The sequence below is a fragment of the Macrobrachium nipponense genome, chromosome 1 (assembly GCF_015104395.2).
Source record: "Macrobrachium nipponense isolate FS-2020 chromosome 1, ASM1510439v2, whole genome shotgun sequence".
In the NCBI taxonomy this organism is placed as follows: Eukaryota; Metazoa; Arthropoda; class Malacostraca; order Decapoda; family Palaemonidae; genus Macrobrachium; species Macrobrachium nipponense.
The window spans coordinates 116,411,245-116,437,151 of NC_087200.1; the positions used below are offsets into that span (position 1 = coordinate 116,411,245).

General features: G+C 36.5%; 2 protein-coding genes across 3 annotated transcripts in view; one reads left to right on the forward strand and one right to left on the reverse strand.

Annotated features, from left to right (window-relative positions):
* The window catches only part of LOC135219572 (polycystin-1-like protein 2), a 444,330-nt gene that overhangs the window by 253,649 nt on the left and 164,774 nt on the right, over positions 1–25,907 (reverse strand). The gene's annotated exons all lie outside the window — the stretch shown is intronic.
* The window catches only part of LOC135220046 (uncharacterized), a 49,302-nt gene continuing 23,666 nt past the window's right edge, over positions 272–25,907 (forward strand). The window contains exons 1-2 of the mRNA XM_064257376.1: positions 272–457; positions 14,429–14,582. Coding sequence (XP_064113446.1) covers positions 272–457; positions 14,429–14,582 — 340 coding nt within the window. The remainder of the gene's footprint in view (positions 458–14,428; positions 14,583–25,907) is intronic.

Consider the following 25,907-nt stretch of genomic DNA (forward strand, 5'->3'; position numbering starts at 1 on the left):
TTAAAAAATTTTCATTACAGTGTAGTGATCCTTAAGTGCACTTTAAGCTTTGATTTTAATTTCAAACACCATTGGATTTTTGGATATCTTTCTTGTACAGTAGTGATTATTTTTATTTTCCCAGTTTTGAAAATTTAGTAGTTAATTTTTGTTGGGTACCAGGAGAAATATGAATATGTAGTTGGAAATGCTAGGGCTGATGGACTGGAAGATGAGCTTTCTCTAAACGTTTGAACCTTTTACATATACACGTTTAGTCTTTCTTTTAGTAATGGCAACACATTTTACAGGAGAACTGGCAGAAGTTTATGGCTCTGTTCAAGGGACTAGCTCTCTTAATACACCGACTACAGTGGCTAGTGGCAATCTTATTATTTTGGAAACAACTCCAGGCAGAGCAGGCAGAGTAGCAAGAATTGAAGTGAATGCAGCAACAACAGGCTGGGTTGCTATTTATGTAAGTTTTTTGTTGTTTGGAACGCTTGTTTTCTTTGTTATTTTATCCCGTTTTTCTTTCTTTTTTTTCTTTTTTTTTTAATCCAAGAGGGGTATTTGAGCTGGAGTACATACAAGTTTGTGGAAAGATTTTACTTTGTGTAGGTAAAGTTAGAAAATCACTTTAGTTGTAATCAGTGAGGTACAGAAAGTTTGTTAACAGAAGGAAACATATTAAGAAAAAGGGCTTTATTAAGTGGACAAGATTCCTTTAAAGTCCTAAATTCGTATAGTTTCTATACTGGTTACTATAGTGAAATTGGATAAGTCATGCTACTAAAAGTTATGACAAACACATTTTATGGTAATTTATGTTACTATCATTAACATTTATTGACCTCAAATATTCGTAAAGTCTGCATTCCAAATATGCAAGAAAAGTTTCACTAAGAATCCTGTATCAGTGAATTGTCAGTTTAGTCTACATGTAAATATCAATGGAAAGAAATAAAGCCCCAATATGAGCTTTTCAAATACTGTAGTATTTTAGTATTCAAGAGTTGGAATGATTTTTAGGGGAATTTAAAGAAAAAACTGTGGTGAGTAGCACATTACATGTACAGTATCTGAGAAAAAATGAGTTCTGGAAGCCTTGGATGAAAAGAGGAAAAGGCTAATGAAATAGCCAAGAGAACGGTATAAAACACCAAAAGCAGTATGATAAAGAACAGACATAGCAGAATTAGAAATAGAACGGAAGAATATCAAGACTTCATTAAGAGGTATACTACCGTCAACCCGCTATATTCGCGTTCTCGAGATTTGCGGACTCACCTATTCATGGATTCTTCTTTGGACCCCATCTGCCCATTATTCGCGGGGTTTTCTGACAATAAATATTCACTAATTAGTGTATTTTGTTGTTATTTTCATGACTAAATACATTTTTTGATACAAAAATGATTTAATAGTTTTCAAATATTAATATTAATTAATAGTGTATTGGTAAGTTTAATAAGATTAAATGATATATAATAAAATAATAATTCTCTCTCTCTCTCTCTCTCTCTCTCTCTCTCTCTCTCTCTCTCTCTCTCTCTCTCTCTCTCTCTCATACAGAGATGTGTGTTTTTTTGTATGCTAAATAAATCATTTACTAATTTTCCGCAAAGACGCCTTAACAGTGGATGTCTGCTGTTTTCACCTGGGATTTGGCAACAGGTGAGACTGAGGGCTGACTGCCCATGGGCAGACCCTTTTGACCTCCATTAGGCAACTGGTAGGGCTTCTCCCTGGTGATTTTGCAGGGGATTATGCCAGGGACCTTTGCCTAGTAGAATCACTAGGATGGACAGCCAGCTCCTCCACTTGCACTTCACTTTCAACACTTTTGCTCTCCATGAGAGCTTTCACTGAATGACATAATTGAGTTACTGTATTGAATAATATTTCGAGCTTACTGTCGAATTTACATTCCAATGCGGCAATGGTGTTGGGGTTAAAAACCTTGGAGTTGGGACCAGGATAAGGAGGAATAGTAGAAGGGCTGAGAATGGGAGAAACAGCAGGAACAGACACAATCAGAACATCAATAGATCTGTCTTAACTCTTGCTTATAAGTCAGTCTGTCTTGTCTAATACCAGCCTTTCATTGTCGAATCCCTAGCTTATTTAGATAGATAAGAAGCTAAAGTCTTCCACTGTTTTGCATCCCATCCTTCACACTCTAAGCAAGTATTGTCCACTGAACAGTTTTGCCTTCTACAATTAACACAAATTGTATGTGTCATATTTAGGTGATGTTAATCTCGTCCTGCACCCCTTGCTGCAATAAGGAGTGCTTGATACACTAGTGTTGGACATTGTCGGTCACAAGTCAAGTCAAATTCAGTAATTAAGATTAATTATCTAAATTACCTGGGTAATTATCTAATAAAAACACAATTCTTTACAAGTCAAATCAGAATAAATGCCAAATGGCTACTGAAAAAGCATTCAAATTCCGAACCAGCTGCTGACCCACAACCTTGTCGTAAACCAGCTGAAACAAATTGAAGCACTTGGCTCAGTTGTTCATCTTCTTCCCAAAAAAATTGCTACCGCGAATTCCACATTTTAGCTGCAGGTGTTAGAAACTGTTTACTATGTAATTACTTGGTAAGATACTTATATAAAAACATTTCAAATTAGAAATCTGCTAACAAATGAACAAGATGGTGCTGCCCCTCTCTCCCTGAAGGGGCAACATTCCCCGAGACAGGGCAGCACATACATAAAATCCACTGATGACGAAACAGTAGATAGGCCTGGAAGCTCATTTGTAAAAGGACTGGACTCACTTATAAGTTAAAGTGTCTGTACACTGTCCACGGTTTGTACTTGAATGGTTTGCGAATGCAAACAGCAGTGTGTCGGGAGATGTTGACAATCTCTCTCTCTCTCTCTCTCTCTCTCTCTCTCTCTCTCTCTCTCTCTCTCTGCAGGTAGGAAGGCGATACTCTTCAATTTTCTTTCTTCATCTTGGTACAATAGAAGGATGTCGGGAAAACACGGAAGTCAGCCAAAATACATATATTCTATGAGTAGATTACATCTTGAGATAGACTATTCAGAAGAGAGTGTGAATACTTCCAAGAGAGTTGGAGGACGAAGAAGAAGTGAAGTCTTACAGAGTTATGTACAGTGCAATAGGTTACAAACCTAACAAAAGATATGTGTGTACGAACGAACACCTCTTTTTAGGTTAAGATTATTCATCATAGTTCTCGTGGGAGCAAAAGTAGGTTCCCAGAGCAAGAGGAGGTTTTTCATTAATGTGTTTGTCATTTTGCTTACCTAGCCTTCGCACGTATCCTGTGACTTGCATTTTTGGGCATTTCTTTCCTCCTCGACCTGTGACCTGATTCAGAGTTATGCTTTTACTCTAAGGAATGTATTACATTTCTTTTTATCATGGAATTGATATACCTACATATCATTACACATCTACTGCAAGCTGCATCTGTTCTAGAGGAAGTCAGGAAGTGTGAAGACAGGCACCATGGAAGGTTGGCACAAATACGTCAATGCTCACGGGACTTCTGAGGCTGGACAGAGGAATCCATGATACAACAGAGAAAGAAATCATGGGCTTATGTAAAAAAAAAAAAAAACCTGCTTGGAAGGAGGAGAGCAAAGAGAACATGCGCTCGCCGAGGTGGTTGAAGAAAGACTACTGTGTCACTAGGTTCAAACATGGTCTCTGACTCACTTCCCCCTCAGCTACATATCGGATACCAGATGCCACAGATTCATTGCATTTACATTTTTTTTTTATTGTTTCTAACTGGTTTCCAGCTGGCACCAGAAGATTTATCCTAATGTTAAGACCGAAGGTTTGTTCCGTATATGAACAACATATGTTTATTTGGATATTTTCTTTTTTACTGTACTGACTAGGAGGTTCATTTGTGTGTAATGCTGTATAAGGATCAGATAGGTAGTTCAGTACTATACTATGCACAGGTTAAATCGCCATAGTAAGAAATGACTGTCATATGTATGTACAGTTAACCCATTATTTGCAAGAAATTTGCCTATTCGTTGGTGTTTCTGATGATAAACATTCACTAATTAGTGTATTTGATGTTATTTACATGACTAAATACATTTTTGATACAAAAATGATTTATCAGTTTTCAAATATTAATATTGATTAATACTGTATTAGTAAGTTTAATAAGATTAAATATCACATAATTAATAAGAATAATTCTCTCTCTCTCTCTCTCTCTCTCTCTCTCTCTCTCTCTCTCTCTCTCTCTCTTGCAGAGATGTGTTTTTTTGTATAGTAAATAAACGATTTACCGATTTTCAAATATTAATTAATGTAAACAGCGATAATATCAATTCATTAAAGAAAATACTATAATGAATTAGTTAGGTTTTAGTTTACAAATTAAAAAAATTATGTAAGATTACAGGAAATCCCAGTCTTCTGCATCTTTCTTTTTAACTCCAGGCACTAAACTGGGGTCCACGGCTCTCAGATATATCAAGTAATGTGACAGGAGAGGAGGGGGAGGAAGTGTGTTGTGTTGTCCGCCCCCTCTCTCTCTCTTACTGAGATGAGAGAAATTTACGGTACATGTACATATCTGTTTATTAATGTTTTCAAATAATAATCATAATACTACTAATAATATAAATGTCATTACAAAATTCATATGTGATAGCATTTTAAATAAATACAATAATCTATCCATTTCACTCTTTTAAATAAGGATATCTCTCTCTCTCTCTCTTTTGCCCAACAAGATATGTATGTCATAGCGTAACTCACTCCTCTGTTTTGCTGGAAGTGTTAGAAGTGTATGTATTTATCGTTAAGGGTACGACTACATTTTATGATAAAATAATAACATACAGTACTAATTTTCAAATAATATTGAGTTTAATGAGACTAAAAATAACAATAAAGTCTCTCTCTCTCTCTCTCTCTCTCTCTCTCTCTCTCTCTCTCTCTCTCTCTCTTTACATACAAGATGACACATGGAATAAACTGCCAGCAGAAGTTGTAAACAGCAACAGTGTGGAAGAGTTTAAAAGAAAGCTTGACAAACTCATTAGGACACTGTGAATGAACAGTAAAACCTGCTCCTACAGATAAGTGAGCACACGATGTCTCCTCGGATGGGCTAACAAGTCTTTGAGACATCCAAATCCTTGTAACTCTCTCTCTCTCTCTCTCTCTCTCTCTGTTATTGGTTGTACATATATATATATTGTTCATGGTAAAATGTTTAAGATTACTTTAAGATATATTAATAATATAATCTCAAAGATTAAGGGTAGTAATTTAGGGTATATTTGAAGTAGGATGTTATTTAAGGTAGGATACATTTGATACTGAACTGTCAAGATAGGCAATTATAAGTGTTTTTAGAGGTGGTTCTAACTATTCGTGGGTTTTGACTATTTAAGGGGAGGGGGGTGGTCTGGTAAGCATCCCCTGCAAATAAGGGGGAACACTATGGGCGAGGAAAGTGTGAATAGAATATTAAGATGATATATAAAGGAAATTGAGATGACCAGCTGCTTAAAAAGTAAAGAGGAATAAAAATATATTGGGGAGAGATGTGGAAAAATATTGGAGAATGTGCTGTATAAAAAGATAAGAAAATGGTTTACTTAAAGTATCATCCTACATCAAATATACCATTGAATTGATATTATTAATATCATTTCAAAGTCATCTTAAACATTTTACCATTAGAAAAATATACACAGCCAATAACACAAAGAGAGAGAGAGAGAGAGAGAGAGAGAGAGAGAGAGAGAGAGAGAGAGAGAGAGAGAGAGAGAGAGAGAGACAGCATTATTTGACCATCATCAAAAGTGAAATTATTCATGAATTATTTTAGAGATTAGTAATGAGAGAGAGAGATAGAGAGAGAGAGAGAATAACTTCTCATGATCACAAAAGATTAAAATAAACTTCTATAGGTAACACTTCTTCCCCTCCTCTAAATACATTATGTATATCTTTTTCAGAGAAGAGAGAAAGAGAGGGCTGAATCAGTATCTATTTGTTGAACTATCAATTCTTTGGCAGGGAGAGAGAGAGAGAGTAACAGAAACGCTTATTATTGCCTGTCTTGAAGGTTCAGATACCAAATGTATACCTTGAGTAACATCATACATCAAATTCTCCTTAAATGATTATCATATAACTGTATTAATCTTTGAGATTATATAATTTCAAAGCCACCGTAAACATTAGTACCCTAAAAGATATATATATGTACATCCTTCTAACACTTCCAGCCAAGAGAGAGAGAGAGAGAGTTACCACTGTGACATGTATCTTGTGGGGAGAGAGAGAGAGAGAGAGAGAGAGAGAGAGAGAGAGAGAGAGAGAGAGCGAGAGAGAGAGAGTTTTCCTTACAGTATTTAAAAGTGAAATAGAAAGATTATTGTATGTATTTCTTTAAAATACGTATGAATTTTGTAATTATAGTTATTTTATTATTATATTAAATTATTATTGTTGAAAAATATTAATAACAATGTTACATACATGTACCATAAAAATGATCTCTTCTCATTAATTAAAAGAGAGAGAGAAAAAAAATGGCATAAAAACCATTAAAATCTTTTACCAGTATCTGGCACCTCTCCCCTCCCCTGTCACATTAATTGACATATTTGACAGCTTCTCGGGAGTTAGAAAGAAGATGAGGGAAAGAATTTTCATTTGAAATTACAGTTATTATTATTATTATTATTATTATTATTATTATTATTATTATTATTATTATTATTATTATTATTATTATTTTAAATATTAATAAACATATACATCTACCATAGAAATTCTCCTTACTTAAAAGGGAAATGGAAAGGTTATTTTTATTTCTTTAAGATATGATCACTTATAAATTTTGTAACTACAGTTATATTATTATTATTATTATTATTATTATTATTATTATTATTATTATTATTATTATTATTATTATTATTTATTAAAAATAATGTCAGAATTCACAGAATTGATTTTATACAAAATTCTTTCAATTCTCCTTATGATTTGTCTTCCTGGCACGCTGGTATTACTAAGCAGCTGTCCAATATTCATCGTGCTGTAGGTCGTCAACCGAATTTTGGGCTGGTGTTATCAAAGGTGCCAGGGTATCAGGGACAGGCTGACTAGAGGCCCTTCCAGTAATTTATGGACATCAGTAAAAGAGCCCTTATGTCCTCTTTCTAAGAATGCCCTGTCATTCTTCTTCAGGGAAGTGATTAGTGAATGACACTATCAAATAGGTGAAGAATGTTTACCTATTGTCAAGGTAAAAGTTCATGAAATCAGAGCGATTTCCACTTTTTTGGCATTTAAAAAACCCCTTCCCTGATGGAGATCCTTCAAGCAACTTTCTGGAGATGCGAGTCAGTGTTTGCATCACACTATCTGAAAGAGATTGGAACAGTGTATAGGAACAGTACATTAGACCCCTTATCAGTAGCTGGCATGGTGTTGGGGAAGGGAACTTAGGAACCATTCTTTCCTACCTTTTCACCTTGATTTAAGGTTGAAAGATTTTGGGAATCTTGGGGTACTCTGTACCAGGATACCCTCCAGTTGTTTTGGTGAAGGGTTGGAATTTAGTTTTATGGTATAGGTAACATTTTTGATCTGGTCTTTGTTGGTACTGTGCTCTGGGCAGGGGCATTATGTATTTAATCTTTGCAAGCGATTAGACCATAGGCTTCACTTCAAAGCTCCCACTAAGGTCGTAGGCGACCTGGGTCAAACTACCCAGCCTCTAAAACATAGGATGGGCACCAACCAGAGGTAGTATTTTCTTGCAGCAGCTCACTTACAAGACAAGGAAGCAACAAACATTTCAGAAATGTGAACTCCCTTTGCTATTTACAAATTAATTATCACATAATGATTATGGGTAGAGTATTCCATGTATCCCACCTCTTGTCAATGTGGAATCAGCTATATAATTACTTGGTTAGTTACTTATGTAAAAATGACATTTTTATAATAAAATAAAATTTGACATATACTTACCAAGAAATTACAGAATGGGAGCCCACCCTCCTCCCAGCACATGGATGATTACGTATTAGTCATAAACAAATTGAATGACTTGGCTCAGTTGTTCCTCTCTCTAAAAGTGGGTGGGACTAGTTACCTATAACCAAAACAAAGAAGAATCGCTACCACAAATTCTGAATTTTAGCTGCCAGTGCTAGAAACTGTTAGCTGTGTAATTATTTGGTAAGTAGTTGTGGAGATTCTACAATGTTCCAGACAGAGAGTTGATGCAGTTCCTTCATTGGATGTGAGAATTTCTGGACTTTTAGGGGATGTTTCCAGCATAGGTTTTGTCGCCTTGATGCTCACACTTTCATGACTTAGTCACCTTAGTTCCAGATTTACACTGACATGACCAGATTCAACAATCGTCTTTCCGTGATTCAAGGATGTCCAGCCAAGGGATGATGCTCTTTCCTTTTATGTACGTGAGCAATTTTGCACGTCCATGGATGTGTTTTCACCCTAGTACTGTTGTCGATCAAGGACGTCCATCCAAGGAATGATGCTTTCATTTGATGTACGGGAGAGATTCTGCACATCCATGGCCGTGTTTCCTGCAACACTAGGACTGCTCTTGACTCATTATTTGAACTTCTGTTTTTTTAGTCACCATCTTTGAGAACGCCTTGTTGATCTTATATAAGTGTCTTGTTGGCACAGACGAAAGAGTCTCTACACGACCATGGGCACGTTTTCAGCCTAGGCCGTTGTCTCCTCATCAATCGAACTGCCATGGCTTAGTCACAGTGATTCCAAAACTCCTCCCTGTTGAAGTTCTTGAAGGCCTTCTGTTCATTGTTCCAACTCTCATGTCCATGTATGTACGTGCGTCAGTTATGTGCAGTTACTCTTCTAGTTGGCCCTTAGGCCTTGCTCCTCAGCACCTCTTGTCTAGTCGGAGAGATGGTCTTTGAGTTTGCACGTCCTTGGATGTGACTAGACACAGACGTCGTTCAAGGGAGGAAGCTGTCTCATGATGCTATATCCAGGAATGGACCGTTGACCTAGCCCACGGCCATACAGCACATCTATACAATGCTTTTTGGTCACGTAGGTAACTTACTATCAAGCATGTTACATGTTAGTGTCCGGTGGACGTTCCATGTCATCTACATGCGACGAAACAATGGTAACATCCAATGGACATTCTATATCATCTTTGTATGGGATTGATCTTCCAATGAAGTTAATGAATTCCCATCAGACCTGTAAGGCATTCATTGTGGGACTTGATAGTCTTTGTGTTGACCCGAAGATTTAACCCTACTCAAGGTAGGAAGAATTCTTGTTTCATCATTTTTATCCAACCTAGGATTCCACAAGAATATTAACCTTCAACTGAGACTATATCTGCTCCATGGTAGTTACAGTTAGTCAGTTGGTTGGTTCATTTATAGTGAAGTTCTGTAGAACCAGTCTACTCTATGCTTACGAAGCAGGATTCAATTAATTCTGATTGTATAAGGTGTTTTCTTAGTGCAAATGGCTAGTCCGAACCTATCTGTACCAACTTAGCCTGGCCTAAATGGTTGAATACTTAGCCTAGCCTTGTTAGTTTGAACCTGTCTTTACCAACTTAACCTAGCCTTGGTGGTTGAGTTCTAAGCCTAGCCTAGCTAGTTCGAACCTATCTATACCTTCATGGTCTAGCCTGAGTGTTTGAGTTCTTAACCTAGCCTAGCTAGTTCGAACCTATCTTTATATCAGACCTGCTCTTCAATATTCTGGGGGAATGTTCTTCTGGTTCATGACTTCTGCAGGAGGATGATTTCCCCATTTCCCCATTCTTCAAGAGTTTGGGATTGGGTTATGTTAGGCTGGGTACAGTTCCTAACTTAGCATACCTTTATATATCCAGGTATAACCAGACCAGTACTATGGCTCAATATCTTAGTTGTTCTGGTCTCAGCAGGAGTTAAGATCCCGCTTTAGCATTGCGTTATGTTGCTCAGGAATGTCGCCATGTTGGTTCCTAAGTCAAGAAAAGGGGGCTGGTATCCTATCATCTTAAGATGTTTCTTTGTTGAGTAGCATACTAAACGTATGTCATCATAGGGAATCTTCTGATAGGTGATTAGACAAGCTTACTCCTCATCATCAAGTTCTGGCACCAATACTGTGTATGTAGAAGCACATGACATCAGAGGAATAAGTTCCTCCCTGGCATTTAAGAAGAACTTGTTTGTTCATAGAATTTTTAATGTTGGTTCCTGGCTACGTCAGACCACTTTCACTTTCTTCCACACGATGTTTATTGCCCACAGGTCCCAGCACACTTTTACCTTGGGTCCGAAGGTGGCTAATCAACAAGTGTAGCTCATCCAGTGCCCTTGGTGGGACAGTTCATATCTTGCAGTTTGAAGAATAGACACATCCAATGCTGGAACTGGCTTGATGCAGGCGAGTGTTGCAGTCATACTGTTATAGCACTTTTTATGTTCTCATCAGCTTCACTCCTCTTTCTAGTAATGGGAGTGAAGAGTGGTGACAAACCACCTTCATGTGGCTGATATGGTTTATTGCTTGAACAGATATAATTTTTTTTGACTTCCAGTATTTAAACCCATCGGACTGGGTGTTAGATGTTCACATATCTACATTGCAAAGGCTTAGGTCCTCTTCTGTAGAATCCTCATTTCTAAGAAGAATGATCAGGTGTGCCAAACCTCCAGTTGGTTCAGGATTCTCATACCTCCCTCCAAGTGCGAGTCATCCTAATATTAAGACCAAAGGTTTGTTCTGCATATGAACTAATGACAAGTTTTTTTATTGATTTGTATTTTTCATAGCTAACAAACCTGAGGTCTTAACATTGATTGTTCACCTCTAGCCACCCTTCATATGTCTTATCCGGGTTTGGAAGAAAGACTAATGCAATGCGTCACTAGGTTCTTGACTTGCTTCCACCTCAGCTATGTATTGGATGGCCGATGCCACAGATTCCTTGTATTTATAATTTTTTATTGCTTTAACCAGTTTCCAGCTGGCACCAGAAGATTTATCCTGATGTTAAGACCTCAGGTTTGTTAGCTATGAAAATTACGAATTAATAAAAAATTTGTCTTATTTATGCAGACACAAAAGCAAGTACATTATGCAAGCAGAATACAGTACTGATTTCTTTAAAAAGAGATCTGAGTCTTTGATGGCAGCTCAACAAGATTTTGTCAGTAGCTTTGGTAATTTAGTATTTGTCTGCTTTTGTGAATTTATTATTTTTGGATGGGAATGGCAGAGTTAAAGCTATCCTTAACAGTTTCCTTAGGTTTGGAAAACGTGAAATTATTTCAGAACAACAGTTAACAGGTCAAACATGAAATGAGTAAAATAAATAGTTTTTTTTACTCTTAAAGAAGTGAAGAATTTCCCATATGTATATTTCAAATTCAATATTTAAATTTATAGAATTATAGATGTTTGAATTTATGCAAGTTTAAAAGGATATAAGCCTCCCATTCAAATGCTGCAGGGCTATTATAGACTGAGGATGAGTATTGTGTGAATGCCTGTTTTTTTCAGATTTAAACAACTGAAGGTGATTTTGAAAAACTAGTTAAATTTTTTGTTTTGATCACTGTATTTGTATCAGCTTTATTTTGTAGTCAGTAAGTTATACCAAAGGTGTAACAAAATATTAAAATGAATTTGTTTGGTGTTTGAAATTTCAGTATTCACTGTTTCTGCCAATCTGTAAAAATCCAACATGTTTTTAACTGTTGATTTTGTGCTTGTATATAAGCATGCAAACCATCACAGACACAAAGCAAAGTACTGTTTTGTGATACTCATTATGTATCAAACAAATATTTGGTCATTTTGGCAACTTTGAGCGTGACTGTATATGATTGGAATACTGCAATTCCTTTTTTTTCTTTTTTTTACTTCCAACTAAGAATGTGAAGCTCTTATAAAGTTCCCCCAAACTAGTTAAGGTTCTATAGAATGAGAAGCAGCTTTCACTAACTCCAAGTTGATTGTTGAACTGTGCAGTGTATGTATAACGCTGTTGGTACAAAGTCAGTGTCACTGATTAGTATGTAAGACTAAGGTTGTGCCCTGATATAGTAAAACATCCATTCATTGCTTGACCACTAATGCTTTATCTTTTGATATGTATATTCATAAGCCAGTTAGTTCTGAAAAATTAAGTAAAGTACCTATAGTTATAATTAATCCATTTTTACTATTTATTTTTTTCCTTTTACTTCCCTGATATTCATGCTTATACTCCCCCTATATTGGGAATTTTATAGAATTGTAAGTGGTTAGTATTTTTGAGTCTACTCTGACAAACTTTTAAAAATTTCCATCTGGAGCTCAGGATATCTTGGTGGAATCAACCTCCCATTTTGCCTCTGCTCCAATATCTACTCCTTTGCTTATTGGTAAATGTAGATGGGTTTTGCATTTTCTGTTCTCTTTTTAGGAGAAACAGACTTGACCCTGTTATTCAATACTAAAAAGTTACCTTTGTTTTTGAGGTAGGATATATCGCCCAGTCACTAGAGTATCTATTCAAAGGATGTTTCCATATCAAACAAAGACTGACTGCAAAAAGAGTGCAATGTAAGGTGTAACAATTTTGAAGATGTTAGTGAATCCCAATTCCATGCATTCCCCCCCTTCCCCCAAAAAATAATCGCCTGTGACCATATGGTGAGTAGGGATATAAAGTTAATTGTCACACAATTGGTGCCCTTTCAGCCAGGCTTAAAAATCCTTGGCTGTATTAAAACTTAAATGTTTTGAAGGAGGAGAAGGTCAAGCAATCTTAATCAGACTATATACAACCAGATACATAAGCAAAATATGTATGTCAAGGATATGGATGTGCAACAAAGATTGCTTAAGAAAAATGAGATGTCTGGCAAAGCCAAAGCCTTCATATTTGCACAGGTGTGCATGGAGCATCCCCTAAAGATAGGACACAAATATCCTTTTCCTTTACAGAAACGTGAAGTTGGTATCATACATGCATAATCAAAATAATTAGGTACAGCAAAGGAAAACACAAACTACAATCATGTGAACAACCTAAGGAACAGTTCTGCTAATAAACCATGTATTTGAAAACCTTTGGAAGGTAGGCTTGATACAGAAATTATAGCATTAGGGATTTCAACAGCAATCCTTAGGTTCATCAGAGACTCCTTGGTGCTGTCTGCAATAAAAATGTGTTCAGTAAATAAGGAAGAAATATACAATACAATATGTAACCACAAAAAGACCGGCATTACTAACAGAATTAATTGATTTTTAGGTCACAAAATAATGGATGAACTTTTATCATTTACACTGATTCAAGTAATGTACTTACTTTCTTAAAATACTGAATGGTTACACATTACATGGTACAAGAAGTGCAAGATAGCTGGCCCTCCTGCATACAGGCAATTGCTTGAAAATGAGCTATTGTTGGTTACCACTTATTTTGGCCAACAGGGCATCTATTTATTCCTCATAGTGACTAAAGTTACCACGCACAAGTATAGTTTAAATTATGGGCATTAAAAGTTGACTAACTTGACAAATATAAAAACTGAAAGTTATAAAACCATTGGTAATAAAGAGCAATCGTAAATTTGTCTAGAATGCACATGGACTTTACCTATATATTGTACACAGCTTTTTATTGCTGAAATATAAAGGAAGAATTGGACTGTGTTATGATATCTGCAAGACAAATGTTAGTTTTTTGTAAAATATTGAGATGGCTATTTATCTGTTCATCCACACTTTTTCTGTCCACCCTCAGGCCTTATTAACTACTGAGGCTAGAGGGCTGCAAAATGGTTTGTTGACTATCCACCCTCCAATCATCAAACATACTAAATTGCAACCCTGTAGCCTCTGTACTTGTTACGTAGCTTATTCAAGATTAAAATTAACCATGATTGTGCATCTGGCACCACTATAGGTGCCAACAACACAGACCACCACTTGGCTACGGCCGAAAGTTTCATACAGCATAATACATTGTACAGAAAACATACTGCATCAAACTTTCTTTGGCTTATTTTTACTTGTTATACATGATTGCACTTGACAGGAATAAGGCCAAAATAAAGAATATTGTTTTAAAAGACAGGACTTTGTTTCTTATTTGAGTTATCAATTGACAAAAGCTTCAGTTGTATTTTATGAGCTTTAACATTTAATGAAAAGTGCCTAATGGTAAGATTACCCTCATGCTTCTCTTTTAAATCTACATCTTAATTTAATCTAGTCCGTTTCCTGCTCTATACTACAAAAATTTGAAGAAGTTTCAATATAGACTTTTCATCATTTTAGTTTAATAAAATCAATTTGATATTAACTGGTGTGTATATTACTAGCAAAACAGTGTTGGACTGGATATTTTATTTTATATTTTAAATTTTTTTATGATATATGTTATAGGGTGTGCAACCGTCATGCACCTCAGGCGCCTACTGCTGGGAAAGTGAGAATTGCAGTTCAGGCTGCACCCAATCCTCTCCACCTTTATCGTGTGCCAGCACTAGTGCGCTGTGTGTTTCATCTATTCGTTGTTCAGCTGTATCATGTGCCGCAAGTAAGTCATTATCATATTTAGTGTAAGGACAAATTATATTTCCTGTCTTCTTACGGATTTATTGTCAGTGTAATGCACTTAAGCATTGGGTTACCATCCTTCACAAAGCTGAAAACTTTAATGGACAAAGTCAACAGACTCAAGGGGCTCCAGAGGGAAAACAATCTGCAGGGAGAAACAAGTTGCATGAAAAGGTGTATGAAAAGGGAATACATATAAAATAAAATCAATATACCCAAAATTCAGATGTCAGGGGGAAGCAGGAACAAAGTTTATCCTCTTAAATATTTGGAGACCATGTTATACTACTGTGCTAGGCAAACTATTCCAAATTTTAGTTGTTGCCAAGATAAAACTCATAGTAAGCTGAGTACTACTATTACGAAAGCCTAACACTAGAAAATGCCAGTGTTTGCAGCAACAGTCTGCATAGTGTTAGCAAAATCAGCTAGATCAGGTAAAGAAGAGTGCAGAGGATGTTTGTTGTTGTAGTACAAATTATGGAACAAACATAATGTCACAAGTCAACATTAAAAGGTTGGAAAAAGAAACTTGACTGATGACATAACTATCCAATGCCCCACTGGAGAACAGTAGTACCCTAAACAAGGAAAAAGAAGTTAAAACACTTAGAGATATATAAGCTTCACTTAGAGATATATTAGCTTTATCCTGAAACATTCAAACACATTTTTGCAAAAAAAAAAAAAAAAAAAAGAAAAAGAAAAAAAACTTTTTGAGAGCGGAGGTGCAATATTAGTAATATGCTTTTCAAGAGTCAGTTTCAAGTAAAAAATTACACATGAAATCTTGAAAAGAGACACTTACATTTTCAACCAAACACTCAGTGGAAATGAGACGAAAGTACTCTGGATCAGCTATCTTGTAATTAATTTTTAAACAAAACTACCGTTCTATAAATTGAAAATTTATTCATAAGGAAAAAAAACTAAATGTATGTTAGGACATGTAATCAACAAATTCCCCCTGACTTATCTGAAAATTAACTCCTTTTTTAAGGTCTTTAGGCAATGCATGATATTTATAAGTAAACAATAACATGGTAATATAGTGATTACACATTCATTCATATGAAAAGGAAAATGTATGACGGTGAAAACACGTCTGAAGAATACTTCAACAAAAACACACTTGTACTAGACTAGCTCAGCCAAGTTGGTATGCAGCGTATTATGCTAGACTTAAAAGAACACATTTGATTAGAATTGAAGAAGTTTTTAAAAAGCAAACATGCTAAATATTCAATTGAGTAGGTGAAAGGTACAAAGCAGGCATGCTGGATCAGTTACCCGGTAAACAAAGAAGCGCCTAACAAGGTTAGACAGGCAAGGATTGTTAGCATTCATTTCACAATCGCAGTGTTTTAAGTGTAAAATATGACTTTTATTTTTCTGGACTTAGACTTATCGGATAAATAACAAAGTTTAATATGAGGTCCCAGTGAAATTTTTTTTTTTCAGAAAGCTCCAAATATAAATTTGAGAGAATGGTGATAGAGGGTTACCCATAGCAAAATCAGGAGTTCAAATTATTTTCCATTAAAATGATAGAATACATACTACTAATTAGTACTAGTATTCAAATTGTTTCAAATAAATGAGGAGCCATTATGTTTATAAATCTTTCAGATAGGAAAAAGATCATGATACTGAATTAAAGGTAAAAGACAACCTAGTAATACCAATAAATCATGCCTTCTCATTAGGAAGCTGGTATAGCTTATACTGAAAGCAAAATAATTTAGCTAGAAAGGTAATGTTGCGTAATAAATTGTAAGTTGGCCTTATGGATTGCTGTTAAACAATTTCAGTTGATTTTAGGAAGGAGGATTAAGAACATTTAAAATCTTTCCTAAGAAATCAATACAGATTTTAAGTAGTGGGCCACCCTAACTATATGCAAAGCTGGTGAACAATGTTCTTAAAGTGTTAATGTTGTTCAAGCCTAGTGAAGTCTCCTATGGTTACTTAAAAATTCAACCACTTCTGCCTCAACAAGAAGTTTCATGTAAAAAAAAAAAAAAATGCTGAACTTTGAAAATAAAAAGCTACTGACCTTTTTTCTTTTTTTAAAAATTGGTGGCTTTTTAGTTGGAAAGGGCAGGGTATAAAAGACTTCCCCCATTAAGTTACTCATTACTGTCTGAAAGGAAATTGGCTCAGCTTTCGTTTTTCAAGAAAACACTTTTTATATAAGTAACTTAGCAAATAATTACATAGCTATAAGTTTCTACTTTACGTGGTAGCTCAAAATTAAGAAATTGCAGTAGCAATCTTTTGTTTTGATTGTGGATGGTATGCCCAGCCTACTACACGGGAAGAATAGGTACAACACAGCTAAAGGTTTCTGTTGGTCAATGACTAAACAGGTTGAGCAGCTCGTTAGATTTGTTTTTTCACCTGATGGTTTTGTGACATACTCCATGATTTTTGGCAGCATGCTAATATTTAGCTTAGCTTATATTCAGGACTTTTTCTTTTTGAATTTTGACTCATTATGTCAGACACTAATATGCCTAGTATTAGATATTTAAGTAAAGGCTGCAAGACAAGCCTTACATTGGCAAAATATGACAGACAATCCATTTGCGCTTGTAGTGGACAAGTTTATTCTTCAGATATTAATTGTGAGGAATGTGAAGAAGGGATATGAGGACTTGGAAAACATTAAATGCTCATTTGGATAAACTTCGAGATGAATTGAGAAAGGCAGCTACTAGGGCCAAAGCTAAAGCTTAAGTTAGGGTGAGTCTCTAAAAGTAGTTGTGGATTTACATATTCCTTCAATGCCTTTGACTGCTTTTTCCCCTATCTCTTCAGTTACTCAGATCCCTGGTTCCCATTCTTCTGAGCCCAGCGCCATTGCCAGTTTGAAGCTCGTGTACTGTAGATCGTAAATTCCATCTCCATGTTAATACCATTTCCGTGATTTGTGATTCAGTTAAAGTTATATTGGACATATTTAATAGTGTTGGTGCCAATGGAATTGCAGTGGCTTTTGCAGTGTGTTCAGAGAAGTGGTTACTTGTCCTAGTGGCCCTCCTAGACCCAGGTCCTTGCTAAAGTCCCTATGCTCACCTGGGAGGCAGCTAATTGGCAGTCCAAGGAAGATCGGTGGGGTTTGCCCACGAGTAGTCACTTCCTCAACTGAGCCTGTCGTTGGAAGTCCCAGGACTCGGAGGATCGCCACTGGAAAGGCATCCACATAGATGTTCATAATTTGTCATGTAGTGACTCAGATTCACAAGGGGTCAAGAGGTGCAGGGGCCACTTTTCTGATGTATCAAGACCACTGAAAGGGCATGGTTCATCTATGGAGGACGTTTCACCCCCTATCTGTAAATGAGCAATGGAGCAAGATCACAGTCCACTTCCTGTATATACTTTTTTGGAGTATCTCAATTAAGCTCCGCAGGCACCTTCACTACTACTAAACGCCTAGCGTTGAAACGCCCAGAGTTTGATCGCCCAATGTATGAAAGTTCAGTGTATGGGTACCCAGTGTCTGTGTTTTCAGAATATAGGCAATCAGTGTCTTAACGCCCATTGCATGGGCTCCCAGTGTCCAGACGCCCAGAGCCTGAGTGTCCAGTGTACCAGCGCCCTGTGTATGAACACCCGGTGTCTGAGCATTCAATTTGTGAATATCCAGTGCCCAAGCTCCCAAAGTTTATAAGTTCAGCATACGAGTACCCAGTGTATGAATGTCCAGCGTATGAATGCCCAGCGTATGAATGCCCAATGTCTGGGTGCCCGAACAAGTGGCCAGTGTCTGATAACCCAGTCATCACGAATTGGTCAGGGCCTGTGATGAGTGTAGTGTTTGATCGTTCAGTGTGTGAGCACCCAGTGTCCGAGTGGTTTTGTTCAGAATATTTGGCTGCTATGGCACCACCACCAGCCATCAAGAGGTTGGCGCCACAGGTGTTACTCCTGTCACTAAGGATCCGTCTTTGGCGCCAGTTCAATAGCGTTTGAATAATATCCTAACTATGTGTTCTTCAGAAGCCTACTTCAGTGTTTGAAGATCCCTTGAACCTCCAAGTGTCCTTGATTTCTTCAGATGAAAACCTATTGAGGATGAACTGCCTACTTCAAGTTATTCTGCGATGTAAAATTATTTCTTGATCTGCTTGCTATCCATCTTTCTTCTCACCCCAGCAGCCCCGTCTTCTTGGGGCTCAGTTTTCTTGATGTGTCAACCTGCAGGGACGTCCAAGTTACCACAGATGGTACTTTTCCTCTTCCTTCAGGAAAGCCTTGACCCATGTTGATAACTGGTTGGCAGAGAAGAGAGACATGGGCGGGGTAGTTTTCTGTATGCCCCCCTCTCATTTGATACATCAAATGTATTTGTCTTATGTTACTGGGGAAGCTACTTCCTTGGGTGTTTTTGCCTCCCCCCAAGGGGACTTCTCCAGTCTCATTGATGAGAAACGTTGCTGTGTTTTCCTGTGCTAGAATTTTGTTCACCACCTCGGAATTGGATCATTTGCTCAGACATCTTTAAGATGTTTGAGGTCATGAGTTTCCTCAATTGGATTGTAGGAGCATTGACCAAAAAGATTGAAGATTGTACCACTACAGCAAAACTTCACAACAGACTGGTTGGGAGTGCTGGCATTCGCTGACAAGGTTATATAAGACAGCACACACAGGAACTTGCAACCATTTTTGCCTCAGGGGTCCTTAAGAGAAGGGATCATTTAGGGTGTTCATTCATCTCTATACTCCCTTGCAGAGGTCATTCCTTTTATTTGTTCCTTTAGACAAGATGAGTCTTTTCCCACAAGCTACTTTTGGAGAAAGTGACAGCCGAACTGCAGAAGAAGTCGACCCAGGACTTAATGACTCATTTGGGTAAGAGGACTAGAGTGCCAGCAAGAACTCCTTCAGTTTCAGCGTCTGTAAGGACGTCCCCCCCTCTGTCGCAACATCCTTTTTGAGGAGACAGAGGCAGCTTTTAAGTTTCAACCTCGTCCATGGTCTTACCTCAGACCAGTACAATCCAACAAGAAGACAACCATCAAACCCGCCACTCACAAATGAAGACTGTCTTCCGTGGCCCTGTGGGAGCAAGACTTTCATCTTTGGAGCAAGTGGAAGAAAAGGAATGTGGACCCTTGGGTTCTGGAAGTTTTGAAAAAGGGCTTTGTGATTCCTTTCAAGGAGAAACCCCCATTAGCAACCTCTCCCATCAACTTGGAAGCTTACTAAATAGGCTCGGAGAGGTTTTCTGCTCTATCTCGAGAAGTTTCAGTTCTGCTCGAGAAACAAGCTGTGGAAGTGGTCGAAGATCTCATCACAAAGGGTTTCTATAACCCCCTTTTCGTAGTCCCCAAGTCATCGGTGGGATGGAGACCCGTCCTGGACGTCAGTGCTCTGAACTTCTTCATTCAAACAACGAAGTTCAGGATGGAGAAGAACCAGTCATTCCTGTCAGCCTTCCAACAGGGGAACTGGATGGTGACGATAGATATGGAAGATGCATACTTCCATGTTCCAGTAGACCCAGAATCAAGGAAGTATTTAAGGTTCATTTTCCAGGACAGGGTGTTCCAGTTTCGGGCTCTGTGCTTTGGCTTCTCCACAGCCCCTCAATTATTTACCAGAGCTCTCGTCCTTATGGCTAAATGGCTTCGTGTAATGGAATCAACTAAATCTTTATCTCCTACGCAGATAAGCCTACTGAGAACACTGTCTTCCATAGAGAAGTTTGTGCTACTGAGAAGGTTACACACCAGAGTACTACAGTTCCTCCAGAGGACCAGTTGGCGCAGGAACAACCTTCCAAATTCATTCATCTTTCCCATCACACCCAAAATCAAGGAAGACCTTCGGTGGTGGTTGGTAGAAGACAGACTCGGGAAGATCACTACAGCCTCCAAAACACGGCTTAACATTATATTCAGATGTGTCAGATCCTGGTTGGGGAGCTTTACTCAACAACTTGGAAGATCCAAGGTGTTACAGGGATTATGTTTATGACTCACCCCAGGTTCTTACGCTCTTTAATATTAAAATTATTAGGAAAATTATACTTATAGGGATATATTTAGTTGTAATTAGTAGGTGCACCTTTTCGCGGATTTTTCTTTGGGCCAAATCTACCCATTATTTGCGGGAAATTCGCCTATACGTGGGTTTTTCTGATGATAAATATTCACTAAATAATGTATTTTGATTTTATTTTCATTACTAAATACATTTTTATGATACAAAAAGGATTTACTAATTTTCAAATATTAATATTGATTAATATTGTATTAGTAAGTTTAATAAGATTAAATAATATCACAAAATAAAAATAATCATCCTCTCTCTCTCTCTCTCTCTCTCTCTCTCACGCACACACACACATGTATGTTTTTTGATAAATGATTTACTAATTTTCAAATATTAATATTAAAGTAAACAGCAATAATATCAATTCATTAAAGAAAATTCTCTCTCTCTCTCTCTCTCTCTCTCTCTCTCTCTCTCTCTCTCTCTCTCTCTCTCTCTCTCTCTCTCATGCAACATACCCTCTTATCCTCAATGCGCAGAAATCCAACAAAATACAAATAAGGATACAAGAGTATTTTGCTCAACATGTCTATCATGGATAGATAATGTTATTAAATCGAGACTTAATGTGGAAATAGTAGAGGATGAAGAGGATGAGGAAGAGGAAGAAGAGGAAAACGGCAAAGAAGAAAATAAAACTGAAATGATAGATAAAAATAATGAAAACAAAGAACAGGACAAGAGTATGGATGCAGAGATACTCATAGATACTACATATGAGGCAATACAGTAGCATACATACGATGAAATAAATTACGACATGAAAACACAAAATAAAATACCGAAGAGGCTTTACCCAGATCTTCATACCGTTGGGAAAGAGCAAGAAAAAAAAGAAAAGAAAGACAGTCTTCACCCTTTTGAAAAGAAGGAATTGCAGATTCGGTGAAAGATGCTACTACAAATATCCCAAGGTATGTCACAATTATGAGATTTATGGCAAATGTGCATACCTAGATAGATGGCTATGAGGATGAATGCGGGGATCTATATCCAGAAATATGCGAAAACTTACAAGAAGGAAAAGGATGTAAGTTCAACAAAAAATGTAAATATATGCACCCTGTAGCCATGAATCAAAATAAATTAAATAATAAGATCCAAAATAAAAACGATACAGATAAAGAAAGGAACAAAGAACATGAGGTGAAGGAAAATAAAAAGCCATCACCGTGCTATAAAATATCAGCATCGAGAATGCAAGCATCAGCTCCAAGATAGAGTGCAAGGAACAAACACTGTATATACAATGCCAGGGGATGGTGCAGATATGGAGATAATTGCAGGTTCATACACAAAATGAATAATTATGAAGAGGGAAGATCAATTATATTGGAAAAGTAGGATTTATTAATGTCAGAATTCATGGAAATGAAGAAAAGAACAACATACCAGAACAGGAGAGAGACACGAGAAAACCCTTATTATTACCCATATGGGAATAACACGCAAACCATCATAGTGATGAATGCAATAGACTGGTAATGATGATCAGATAAAGGGGTTCCAAACTTATAAATCAGATAGAAAATAATAGGAATCAAGGGGGAACCGCAATATATGGGAGAGACATAAAACAAGGAAAAATGTATGAGAAATATAGTAACTCAGAAGTGAATCAATAGCGGTAGAATTTGAATTTGAAAAATTAATGAACATCGTGATATATAGACCCCCAAATACTTAATAGTTTGACACAGTAATAGAAAAATTGGATGATATATGTAGAAATCACAAAGAATGGACTATACTCCTATCCAGAGACTTTAACTTTCCTTCCGTAGATTGGAAAGAACAAATAGGAGATTGTGGTTGTATTTATACATATAAAAAGAGAGTAATAGTAGTGCAGAAGATAAGAGGCCATTCAAAAAGCTATTAGATATGATACTAGAACACAACATTCAACAAATAAATCACCTGCCAACAAGAAAGGAAAATACTTTAGACCTAGTATTTGTGAACGAGGTGAATTATGTTAAAGAAATAATAGTTTATAATGCGAGCATTTCAGACCATAATGTCATAGAATTAACAGTCCGTTCCAAAGCAAGTGAAAACAGATAAGCAAGAAGTGAGGAAGTGGGAAGGATATGGAAAATACAATTTCTATAGTGAGAATATAAAATGGTCAGAAATAAATGAAGAATTAAACGAAGATTAGGATAACATATTCGTAAGTGATGATATACAGGTAAATACAGATATATTATATAAAATATTAGAGAAAATAGTGGATAAATATATACCAAAGAAGGAAGGTAAACATCAGTCATGCTTACCTAGAGACAGAAGGATCTTGTTCCAGAAAATCAGAAAGTGGAGGAAAGGTTTTGCTAAAGAAAAGAATGCATAGAAAGTGATGGAACTAAAAAGTAAGATAGAAAATGCTGAATAAAAGATTATACAATCAAAAGAAAAGGAAAAACGGGACTTGGAAGGAAAAACCCTAGTAAATATCAAGCAAAACCCCAAACTATTGTACTCATATGCAAAAATGATGAATAAAAGAAGAATAGAAGTAGGCCCTCTAAGAAATTAAGGAAGATTAACAAATGAAAAAAAGCAAATATGCAACATATTAGCAGAAAGATATAAGAGAGAATTTACCTCTAGAATTGATAATGAAGATAATGATACAGAAATAAGGGATGAAAATAGTTAGTATTTATCAGACATAGATATTAATGAAGCCGATATTGTGCAGGCTACTAATGAAATTAAAAATGGATCAGCAGCTGGACCAGATGGTGTCTCTGCCATTTTGTTAAAGAAAGTAGTTCATTCTATCGCAAAGCCACTTGCAATATTATTAAGGCAAAGTGTAGATACAGGCAAGATTTATGATGAGCATAAATTAGCATATATTACCCCTACTTTCAAAAGTGGATTAAGACTAGAGGCAAGTAATTATAGGCCTGCGAGTCTAACATCACATATTATGAAAGTGTATGAAAGAGTAATGAAGAAAAATATGAAACATTTAAAAAAATAATTTGTTTAATCTAGGACAACATGGTTTTGTACCTGGAAAAAGTACACAAACCCAACTGTTAGTCCAAAGTGAGAAAATATATAAAAATATGATAAATGGAAAAGAAACACATGTGGTTTATCTAGACTTTGCCAAAGCTTTTGACAAGGTAGACCATAATATATTAGCGAAGAAAATTAGAAAATATAACATAGTGGACAAAGTAGGAAGATGGATAAAAGAATTTTTACACAACAGAAAACAGATAGTTATTGCAGATGATGAGAAATCAGATGGCGCTAAGGTAACAGATAGTTATTGCAAATGATGAGAAATTGGATGATGCTAAGCTAATATCCGGTGTGCCACAGGGTGCGGTGCTAGCTGCATTGCTGTTTGTTATTATGATTGCAGACATAGACAGTAATGTTAGGACTTGGTAGTGAGTAATTTCGCCGATGACACAAGAATAAGTAGAGAAATTACTTGTGATGAAGATAGGAACTCGCTACAAAGAGACCTTAACAAAGTATATGAATGGACAGAGGTAAATAAGATGGTATTTAACTCTGATAAATTTGAATCAATAAATTATGGAGATAAAGAAGGAAAGCTATATGCATATAGGGGACCTAATAACGAGACAATCACTAATAAGGAAGCAGTTAAAAACCTTGGTGTGATGTTGAATAGGAACATGTGATGCAATAATTAAATAGCAATTCTATTGGCAAAATGCAAAGCAAAAATGGGAATGTTGTTACGGCACTTCAAAACAAGAAAAGCTGCTTTATAAAACATATGTACATAGTCCACTTGAATATTGGAATATGATATGGTACCCACACTACCAAAAGGACATTGCACAAATATAGAGTGTACAAAGGTCCTTTACAGCTAGAATAGAAGTTAAGGATCTTGACTACAGGAAAAAACTACAATTTTTAAAATTATATAGTTTAGAAAGGAGAAGAGAACGCTACATGATAATACAGGCATGGAAACAGATAAAAGGAATTGCCGAAAACATCATGGAGCTAAAAATATCAGAAAGAGCAAGCAGAGGTAGATTAATAGTATCCAAAACTATACCAGGAAAACTAAGGAAAGCACGCAGGACATTAATTCACTATGCACCAGCATTGACAATACCGAATCTATTCAATGCATTGCCAGCTTATCTGAGGAATATATCAGGAGTGAGCGTTGATGTGTTTAAGAATAAGCTCGACAAATATCTAAGCTGCATCCCAGACCATCCTAGATTGGAAGATGCAAAATATACCGGAAGATGCATTAGCAATTCTCTGGTAGACATTAGAGGTGCCTCACACTGAGGGACCTGGGGCAAACCGAACAAGATGTAAGGTCGGTAAGGTAAGCTCTCTCTCTCTCTCTCTCTCTCTCTCTCTCTCTCTCTCTCTCTCCACAAGATACTTATATGTTATAGTGGTAGGTAACTCTCTCCCTCTGTTTTGGCTGGAAGTGTTAGAAGTGTATGTACTACGTAACATTTCTGAAAGAATAGAGAAACAAATGCTCTCTCTCTCTCTCTCTCTCTCTCTCTCCACAAGTTACTTACGTCATAGTGGTAGGTAACTCTCCCTCTGTTTTGGCTGGAAGTGTTAGAAGAGTATGTTCTACATAATATTTCTGAAAAAATAGAGACAAACGCTCTCTCTCTCTCTCTCTCTCTCTCTCTCTCTCTCTCTCTCTCTCTCTCTCTCTTACTAAGATGAAAGAATTTTTATGGTACATATATATAATATGTTTATTGATATTTGTCAGTTAATTATTACGATCTCGACTCTCGAGATCGACAGGTTCTTAAAAATAATAAACAATTGGGCTGTAATGACTGACGACAGGTGTCAAACAAAGGAGGGAGGAGCATAACAAAACCAAAAAGTTACCTTAAAATTAACTTATTTACAAGAGTTAAATACATAATGTACAGTGAGTCAAGGTTCTGGGTGGCAAAATCACAAAAATTTATCAACTAACAATAAAATGTGTAAAACCAGTCTAAGAATCAATAAAATCCACCGTTCAATAACAAAGCCAAAATAATGACAAAATAGGCTGTATAAGGGCAATAACAATCTGTAAATATAATTAATAGAAATAGGCAGCATAATAATAAAATTAACCCTCTTACGCCGATTGGACGTATTAAACGTCGAGTCAAAATGTCTCCCGTATGCCGATTGGACGTATCATACGTCGGCTCAAAAAAGTTTTTTTTAAAATTCGCGGAAAAATACT